The sequence below is a fragment of the Mesoplodon mirus genome, assembly GCF_964341445.2.
Source record: "Mesoplodon mirus genome assembly, chromosome: 17".
In the NCBI taxonomy this organism is placed as follows: domain Eukaryota; kingdom Metazoa; phylum Chordata; class Mammalia; order Artiodactyla; family Ziphiidae; genus Mesoplodon; species Mesoplodon mirus.
This window is the reverse complement of record NC_138993.1, coordinates 64,142,266-64,152,049: the sequence shown is the minus strand read 5'-3', so window position 1 is coordinate 64,152,049 and position 9,784 is coordinate 64,142,266. Positions and strand designations below refer to the sequence as shown.

General features: G+C 44.4%; 1 protein-coding gene across 5 annotated transcripts in view; it reads left to right on the top strand.

The window, feature by feature from the left end:
* Positions 1-4,972: 4,972 nt before the first annotated feature.
* The window catches only part of ABCC4 (ATP binding cassette subfamily C member 4 (PEL blood group)), a 211,379-nt gene continuing 206,567 nt past the window's right edge, over positions 4,973-9,784 (top strand). For 2 of the 5 annotated variants that reach the window (XM_082602458.1, XM_082602457.1), the window contains exons 1-2: positions 5,101-5,262; positions 5,688-5,879. In XM_082602458.1, coding sequence (XP_082458584.1) covers positions 5,189-5,262; positions 5,688-5,879 — 266 coding nt within the window. In that variant the 5' untranslated portion in view covers positions 5,101-5,188. Of the gene's footprint in view, positions 5,263-5,687; positions 5,880-9,784 lie in introns of all 5 variants that reach the window. The other 3 variants (XM_082602459.1, XM_082602461.1, XM_082602460.1) reach the window with 3 other exon arrangements.

Here is a 9,784-nt window from a genome sequence, read left to right as displayed (position 1 = left end):
GAGAGCCTCAGATCCTTACTTGGAAGCCTATTCAATATTACTTTACAAGCCGGTTTAAAAGCATTTAAGCCGGGCTTCCCTGGCGGTGCAGTGGTTAAGAATCTGGCTGCCAATGCAGGGGACACGGGTTCGAGCCCTGGTCCCGGAAGATCCCGCATGCCATGGAGCAACTAAGCCCACGCACCACAACTACTGAGCCTGCGTTCTAGAGCCTGTGAGCCACAACTACTGAGCCCATGTGCCAACAACAAATGAAGCCCATGCGCCTAGAGCCTGTGCTCCACAACAAGAGAAGCCACTGTGGTGAGAAGCCCACACACCACAATGAAGAGTAGCCCCCACTTGCCACAACTAGAGAAAGCCCGTGCACAGCAATGAAGACCCAATGCAGCCAAAAAAAAAAAAAAAAAAAAAAAAAAATTAAAAGTAAAATAGTATTGAAAAAAGGAAATGAAGAAATAAAAATGTAGAAAAAATAGACGTGAATTTTTTAAAGTTTAAAAATGTTTTTTGTTATTCAATATATATACATAAATCAGTAAACCCCTATACCTATGTTTCATTAGGCCCAAGAGTATTGCACCAAATGACACAGTACCACATGCTGTTAATGATACTAAATAATTAATAACATTTGTCATTATGTTCTGCCCACTGAGAATGGAGGGCCATCAGCAATGCATTTTAGAAAAATGCCCATCAAAAAAGTCAACATTTTTTGTTTTAATATTGGAACATAATGGAATTTATTTCCATTATCTACATTACAATAAAAGCCTTCACTACTCAAAGGTGTGTCTCTAAGGATGGAAATTGCTAAATTGTAAGCTCTGTGAGGGTATGAAACTTACATTTCACTTAGATGCAATTTGCTACTTCTATACCTACAGCTTCCCTGAGAGTTCGTATCTAAAAGGCATGGTGGCGGGGGACTTCCCTAGGACTCTGAGCTCCCAATGCAGGGGGCCCGGGTTCAGTCCCTGGTCAGGGAACTAGATCTCGCATGCATGCCACAACAATGATCCCGTTGCTGCAACTAAGACCCGGCGCAGCCAAAATAAATAACTAAATATTAAAAAAAATAATAAAAGGAATGAAGGGAAGTCTTTTCAGAAAACCAAAAAGAAATTCTAAAGTTTTTAATGTTCAGGAAGAGTGCTTCAGCTTTTTAACCCCTGAATGTTATAGATCTATGAGTATCTAAAACAGAGATTAAACAATAATATGCAATACAAATTAATTTTATAAATCTATTTCTTACCTCAAATTCTTTTTCTCTTCGTTTAATATATAATAATAAAAAATTTTTTTAATGAAGAAAAAAATGGATGGACCTGATGGTGGTAATTTGCAAGGGATGGAAAGGAGATTATGATGATAACTTTGGTAGTGTTTAATTTTTATTTATTTATTTATTTATTTATTAAAAAATATTTATTTATTTATTTTGGCTGCCCTGGGTGTTAGTTGCTGCACGCGGGATCTTCGTTGCAGCATGTGGGCTTCTTAGTTGCGGCATGCATGTGGGATCTAGTTCCCCAACCAGGGATTGAACCCGGGCCCCCTGCATTGGGAGCATGGAGTCCTACCCACTGGACCACCAGGGAAGTCCCAGTGTTTAATTTTTAATTTTCTTGAGTTGAAGAAAGCTGTATCTCTATCAGATGCTATATAAGACTGAAATTCTCTAAGGGATCAATGGGGATATTTTATTAATATAGAATCGAATCTATAACTCAAAATCTATCTCCAATTTTCTTGAGTTGAAGAAAGCTGTATCTCTATCAGATGCTATATAAGACTGAAATTCTCTAAGGGATCAATGGGGATATTTTATTAATATAGAATCGAATCTATAACTCAAAATCTATTTCCAATTTTCTTGAGTTGAAGAAAGCTGTATCTCTATCAGATGCTATATAAGACTGAAATTCTCTAAGGGATCAATGGGGATATTTTATTAATATAGAATCGAATCTATAACTCAAAATCTATTTCCAATTTTCTTGAGTTGAAGAAAGCTGTATCTCTATCAGATGCTATATAAGACTGAAATTCTCTAAGGGATCAATGGGGATATTTTATTAATATAGAATCGAATCTATAACTCAAAATCTATTTCCAATTTTCTTGAGTTGAAGAAAGCTGTATCTCTATCAGATGCTATATAAGACTGAAATTCTCTAAGGGATCAATGGGGATATTTTATTAATATAGAATCGAATCTATAACTTAAAATCTATTTCCACTATTATAACATTTCGCCTTTTGGATAGTCTTCATCAGTGTCTTACCCGTGTTTCATAGATTTTTTTCACCTTTTCTTTCCTCCTTCCTTCCTTCCTTCCCTTCCTTCTCTCTTTTTTTTTTTTGAGGGGCAGGTACAGAGATTTCTCATATCTGCCCTGTCCCCGCACTCCATAGCCTCCCCACTACCAACATTCCTCCACCAGAGTGATACATTTGCTACAATTGATAAATCCACATTTACACATCCTAGTCACCCGAAGTCCATAGTTTACATTAGGGTTCACTCATGGTGTTGTGCATTCTATGGTTTTGGAAATATTTATAATGACGTTTCCATCATTATGGTATCATACAAAGTATTTTCATTGTCCAGAAATCCTCTGTGCTCCACCAGTTCATCCCTCACTCCCACCTCCACCCTCTGGCAGCCACTGATCTTTTTATTGACTCCATAGTTTTGCCTTTTTGTCGTATAGCTAGCTTTATACAGTATGCAGCCTTTTCAGGCTGGCTTCTTTCGCTTAGTAGTAAGCATTAAGCTTACTCCACGTCGTTTCATGGTTTGGTAGCTCATTTCTTCTTTGTGCTGAATAATATTCCATTGTCTGGATGGGTCAGTTTATCCATTCACCTACTGAAGGATTCTTGGTTACTTCCAAATTTTTGCAGTTATGAATAAAGCTGCTATAGGCATTTCACAGATTCAAAAAAATTCCTTTCCCTTCCTTCAAAATTGACCATAAAATCAACCAGCTTTACTTCCAATATGCATCCAAACCAGACTGAAGAGGTGCCTCCTTTGGTCTACTTCATACTCTCTCCATATTTGCATTAATTGCTTTATTAAATTAGCATACTATTTTCTCCATCTTCCATGTATTTATTTTAAACAATGCAGGAAAATGCAATAAAACACCCAAATGGATCGACAAGTGCCATTACAATACAGAGATGGTTGTTTAATGGAAACTGAAAAAATTGACTCATAGGCAGAGATGGTTGGTTCATGCTCAGAAACCGCACACTCCCAGATGGTTTTGGGGAGACATTTTTATAGGCAGAATTTGGGGTGAGGGCTGCAGGGTGTGTGAATCTCTTCAGGTTGGTTGCTGTGAGGTAACAGGGAGGTGTTCCAGGAATCCTGTGCTCAGCCTGAAGTTGCCATCCTCCACCTGGGCGGGGGCTTTATTTCCTGCAGAAGAACTCACAAAGATATTTTTATGTATATTCATTGAGGAGGAACCAGGATCCTGCTTTAATCACTGCACTATAGTTTCTTGATTGTTCCTCCTTTGTTTCTGCAGTCTCTTACTTCCATGATTAGCAACTATTTGAATCTGCTCTTTGCAACAGGGAGGTCAAGGAGGCTGAAGTATTTATCCTGCAAGTAAGAAAGGAGGGGGAAAAGACAGGCTTTTGCGCCCAGAAGGACCCCACAGGGTTGTGCTTAGTTACAGATATATTCATCTTGCATAACTGAAGCTGAAAGCCATTTTTTAAAAAAATTGAAGTACAGTTGATTTACAATATTGTGTTAAAAGCCATTATTAATAACACCATTTTAGCCAAGGTACATGGGAAATTATCAAAGTGATCTTGTTATAAGCACCAAGAACTTTGATCTTCCCTCATTTAGGGTAGAAGGGATGAGAAACTGCTGAGCTGGTAAGATAGCCACACAAATAACTCAACACTTAAGAGTGGGAGCCCAAGATTTTGTTCATTCAGTCCTCCAGTCATTGATTCACTCAAGGTGTATTCTAGGTACTTTCCACACACACTGTCCATCCTCCAGACCATGCTGGACTCTCGCTTGAGTCCAAATCAGAATTCATCATTTATTGATTTTAAGACCTTGGTCAAGTTCCGTCCTTAAGCCTCATCTTTTTCACCTGTGAAATAGGGATAATAACGCCTTCTTAAATAGGACATTGTTAGAGTTAAAAGTGAGATCAGATCCCCAGCAATTCGAACAACCGTGTTTTGTAAACATATGTCACTGTTACTCCACTAGGATCTGAGCACATGACAAAAGAAATCATAAGGCAGTCTCTCTCTCCCCATATTCCCCTTTCCTCATCTAAGAGGGCAGCAAAAACCTCACAGAGGTCCCTCGCACAGTGCAGCACTGTGAGATGCTAAAAGCCTGTCCCCAGTGGCAACATGCAGTCATCTTCCCAAATCATTTGAGTTCTAACTCTATGTTACTTTTCTCTAGCTCTTGCAGCTCTACGAACATAATCTGTGCTAAACCCTGCTGTTGTCCGTGGTCAAATGCTCGGCCGCAGGTTGGAGACCCTCCCCCAGGACTCTAGTTTGGTCAGGATGTGGGCAGGGGGCCCAGAGGGCAGACTGCTAACGCCTTCTGCCCGCTTTCTCCCGGCGTTCGGAAAGCGGCTGCCGAGGGGGCGTTTCTGAGCAGCAGAGGCGGGCAGATATGGCGCCTCCCCTCTCCACCTTCTGGGTGGGTGCCTGGGCTGGGAGCAAGAACTACGGCAGAGTTTGCAGCCAGGTGCCAGCACGTGGCCGCCTAGGCGCGGAGCCCGGTGTTCCCTGCGCTCGGCCTACCCGCCTCCATCCAAAGGCGCCGGCGGCCTTGCCTCACACCTTCGCCAGGCTCCCTACTGCGTCCGCGCGGCCAACCTTTTGTGCCGCCGCCCCCGCACGCGGCCTGTAGCTCTAGGCTCCCAGGGAGCCGGCAGCAGCGCGTTGCCGGCTTCCTCCAGGCGGCCCCGGGAGGCGGCGCGGCCTGGGGGGCGGGGACCCGGAGGGCCACAAGCGCTCCGCTCCCGGAAGCGAGTGGTTCTCTGGCTCCCGGAGCGCGGATCCGCGCGGCAGCCTGAGGTCCAGCATCCCAGCCGACGCCTCCAGGAGCAGCGGGAGCGGCGCCCACGCCGGAGCAGCGCCACCCCGGCCAGCGCCCGTCCTGGCCTGCAAGATGCTGCCGGTGTACCCGGAGGTGAAGCCCAACCCGCTGCAGGACGCGAACCTCTGCTCGCGCGTGTTGTTCTGGTGAGCGCCCCGCCTGAGCCGTGACACCCCTTGCCGCCGCGGCCCGGCGCCTGGCGCCTTTCAGGGGCAGAGCTCTGCGGCGAGCAAGCGCTTCCCGCTGGCGCTCAGGCCGCTGGGCTTCTTGCTGCCGGCGGGGCCGCCCCGCACTAGCCGCCTGGTACCCGCCTGCGCGCGGCGGCGGGGAAGAGGGCCGGTCATTGGGACCTAGCGGCGGCGGCGGCGCCGGGTGTCCCTGCCTTTCCGCTCGCTGCCCCGCCAGCTTCCAGTTCCCGGGAGCGGCGGGAGCGGCGGGAGCAGGCGGCGGGGAGGCTGAGACCCGAGGCTGCCCGCGGGGAACCGGCCGCCCGCGGGAGGAGGGACTGCACCCTCCCCACCCCCCGACTCCACCTCTGAACTGCACCCTTGTTTCTTTTTTTCGTAAGCAGGCAGCTTATGAACAGCTTCCTTTATGTGATTAGTGCCCTGGACCAGTCGCCGTCTTCCAACAATGTGCCCACCTTTCACCGTACTCCTTATGTCTTCTGTGACGGCAGCGTTCCAACTCCTCCGGGCTCCCTCTGTGTCTGTGACCCTGTCTCCCTCCCTCCCTCTCTCCGTGTGCGTCTCTCAGTGTCCTGGTACGTAGTTAAGGCAAATTTCTAGTGGATTAAAAAACACTCTTGTATTTAATGAACGGGTGACACTATTCGGGAACACGTTTTGCTTTTGCCTGGGACTCACAGCCACGGCTGGAGTGTGTATTTGACCAGCCCTTTCCCTATTGGGAATCTTTACACTTCCACCTTTGAGGACCACTCTGGGGATGGGGTCCCTGAAGTCTGTGGGGTCTTATCCAGGTCTCTAGCCTTCAGAGAAGTGTTCTGTGGTCTTGGTGCAGGTGGTCTGCCCAGGAGTCCTATCGTCTTGAAACCACTAAAGAGTCCTTGAGTTGAGAGGAAACACCAATGAAAAACGGCTCAGAGAGAAGCTCTTAACTGAAGTTTTCCATCTAGTAGCTGGGACTACTAACTTCAACCTCTGGACTTCAGTCACACTTGCTTGATGATTAGATCTTTTGTTTCAGGACCCTAACCCATTCATCTTTCCCATATATTCTATTTCCTGTTTTTAATGGGACAGCCTGGGGATCCCCCGGGGATGGGAGCTCCTATGCTTGTTTTGATGGTGGTGTATTCAGTGTGTGTAGCTACGCCTCTTGGCCATTTGGTGGCCTTTCAGGCTCAAGAGGGGCCTAGAAGAAGAAATATGGGTGTGGTTACAGTAACTTCAGGCAGGGCAAGGAACTCTCCAAGCCCATTCTGTTGGTGGACTTTGAAAATGTAGGCGAATGGAAATGGGAAGGTGAGGACTTCTCACTGATTTTGGTAGGCACCCGTTTCCAGTTTTCCTACTGGAGGGCAAGGACCTATTATCTCTTATTTTACAGCTGAAGGCACTGAAGCAGAGAGTTTGAATAAGTTGTCTACCATCACACAGCTAGTAAGTGGTGGAGAGGGGCCGTAAACTAGGCAGTCTGGCTTCTAAGCCTGTGTTCCCTGTGTATGTAACTGCAGTTCTGAGCTGCTTCTGTTTGTATACTCGTTGGTAAACGCACAGAGAAGGCGATTGCAAACACATCTTTGTTCTTGTTGGCAGGAGTTTCTCAAGGGAAGTTCTTAGCAGCTGTTGGAGGTCATGGTATGGGATACACCACTATAAACAAGCTAAAGGGCGACTGTTCTCAAAGTATGGTACTCAGCATCCTCATCACCTGGGCATTTGTTAGAAATGCAAATTCCCCTGCACTCATTCTAGGCCAGTTCTGTAAAATTAGAAACTCTTGGGATGGGGTTTAAACAAACACTCCAGGTGATTCTTTTTTTTTTAACATCTTTATTGGAGTATAATTGCTTTACAATGGTGTGTTAGTTTCTGCTTTATAACAAAGTGAATCAGTTATACATATACATATGTTCCCATATCTCTTCCCTCTTGTGTAAGCACTCCAGGTGATTCTGATGGAAGGTTGATGCTGGCTACAGCTTTAACTCACTTCTCCCATTGGCACTGTTACTTCAGTATTAACTTTTAAAAAGGGGTCCAGGACTTCCCTGGCAGTCCAGTGGTTAAGACCCCGCTTTTCCACTGCAAGGGGCACGAGTTTGATCCCTGGTCCAGGAACTAAGATCCCATATGCCACGCGGCCAAAATAAGAGGAGGGGCAGGGTCCAGACTTAGCGAAGTTAGTTGTTGACCGTGATTGACATCCTGTATTCAAAGTCTGAGGTACCTTAGTGATTTCCTTGTGTCCCCAACTTGGCTGTCACGGGAAAGCTGAAATGAGCCCAGCCAGGAAGTTCCGCCCAAAGAGAAGGCCCACCTTGTAGAGAAAAGTCAAGTTTTCATCTTCTCATTGGGTATGTGCTTCTTAAATTTCATCTGGGGTTTAGTGTTTCCACAGCACGGTCTGTGCACGTAGGATCTAAGGAGTCATACACTATGGCTATTGATAATTTTTGTGGATTTTAGAAAAGAATATATATTTTTCTATTTTTGTAAGAAATTTAAAACTATAGAGCAAGACGAGAAGAATAAGGATGGTTTCTATTAGCCAAGTACACTTGCTGATATTTTGGTTGTTTCTTAGTCTTTCTCCTAGAAATCTTTATGCACACCTCGTGCCCACATTCATCTTTTCTATAAAAGGAAATAGTTTTGAATCCTGAACCCTTCTTAATTTTCTATGGTTAACACTTACGGCATTAAATAAGCATGGTATTAAAACATGGTATTTAATTGCAGTTTATGCAGTCTTTCACTTTTGTCTGGCACAGTTATATTGCTAATTATGATGTGATATATATCCATGACCTTGTATTTTGGTGCATCTTTCCTTTTTCTATATTCTCAGAAGTAAAATAACCAGTGAAAGGCTACATTGTTTTCCATCAGGTTTGGGCCAATTTGCCCTCTTAATAGCTGTTTGTGAGCTCATTTCATTGTCAGCTTTGAGTACGTGAATTACATTTTTCTGGGTCTAAAGTTAAAAATAATATCAAACTCGTTTTTTCTGTTTGTTTGTTTGCTTTGTTTTTTTTGGCTACACCACGAGGCATGTGGGATCTTAGTTCCCCGACCAGTGATGGAACCCACGCCCCCTGCATAGGAAGCGCGGAGCGTTAACCACTGGACCGCCAGGGAAGTTCCCCCAATATCAAACAGTTTTAATTTGAATTTATTTGATTTGCAGAAATGGAACCTTTTTTTGATGTCTATCGACCATTTATTTGTATTTTTTTGAATTGTGTATTAATAGATTTTTTCCTATGAGGTATTTATATCTTTGAAATAACTTGTAATAGTGCTTATAATTTTCCAGATTTTCATTTCTCTTAATTTAGCTTAGAGGTTTTAAATTATATATCATTAAGTATATCAAACTTTTCTTTTTGGTTTCTCCTGTTGCTTTTGTAATACCTTTTCTAAAACCCAGCATCATCTAAATCTCTGTAAGCATTTTACTTTACTTCTTGTTTCATTTCTAACAATAAAGCCAGCTAGAATTTCTCTTAGTGTTAGATATAAGATAGGCCCCATTTTTTCTGAAACAGCCCATCTTCCTATCGTGGTTTGTTGAATAATGCTTGCTCATCCCCATTATTGGAAATAAGTGGCATAAATTATGAACCGTGTCCAGTCTGCTGAGACTCTTCCCGGTCATGTCCCCACTGTCCTGCACTGCAGGCCTCTGGGGTGTGCTCTGTACTTCTCTCCCACCCTCGTCCCAGAGGCCAGCAGTTTGGGGGTTAGTGCAGGACCTGTCCCAAGAGGTGAGGGTTGAACAGTGTCTTGGGCCAGATGCACTTGGCCCATCAGGCAGTGGTTAAATTGTAGCTCCCCCGACGCTGACCATGTCTCAGCTGGTGAACTGTCACCTTGCAAAGGGAGTGCAGTTGTGGAAACTGCCACTGGTGTCCAGACAGACTCTCTGGAGACTCTTGTCAGAGAAGCTGATGAATGAAGGGGGATGTGAGCTGGCTGAGTGCTGAGATGTTTAGGGAGGTTGGTCCTGTTAGGCCCTCAGTAAATGCTGATCGTGAATGCACAGAAATGTGTAATTCCAAACTAGGATTCTTTGCACTGTTTTCATACTACTACTTGTTAGAGTCTTGGTGCTGTTCGTCAGCAGTCAGAAATCCAAATGTTGTCGATGCAGGCTGGGTGAGCTTTCCAGGGCTCTTTCTCTGACTTTGGTTTGTTCCCCTTTCTTAGGTGTTTAGTTTGATTCGTTTTGGCAATTTTATACAATAACCCCAGCACCATGGAAGATGAACACCCTAAAGGTGTATTAAAATTTACTACTAAGTTCTTACCGTGAAATACACAGTGTAACAAATTTAAGTTTACTTCCTATAGTATCTTCTTGATTTTGGGGGTCTTTATAGTCCTCATCTGCTCAGCCTGAGAGGTATCAACTAGTGTCCATTCAGATGTGTCACGTGGATAATTTGCCTTTCTGAGTCTTCCAGGGGTCCCCCAATGT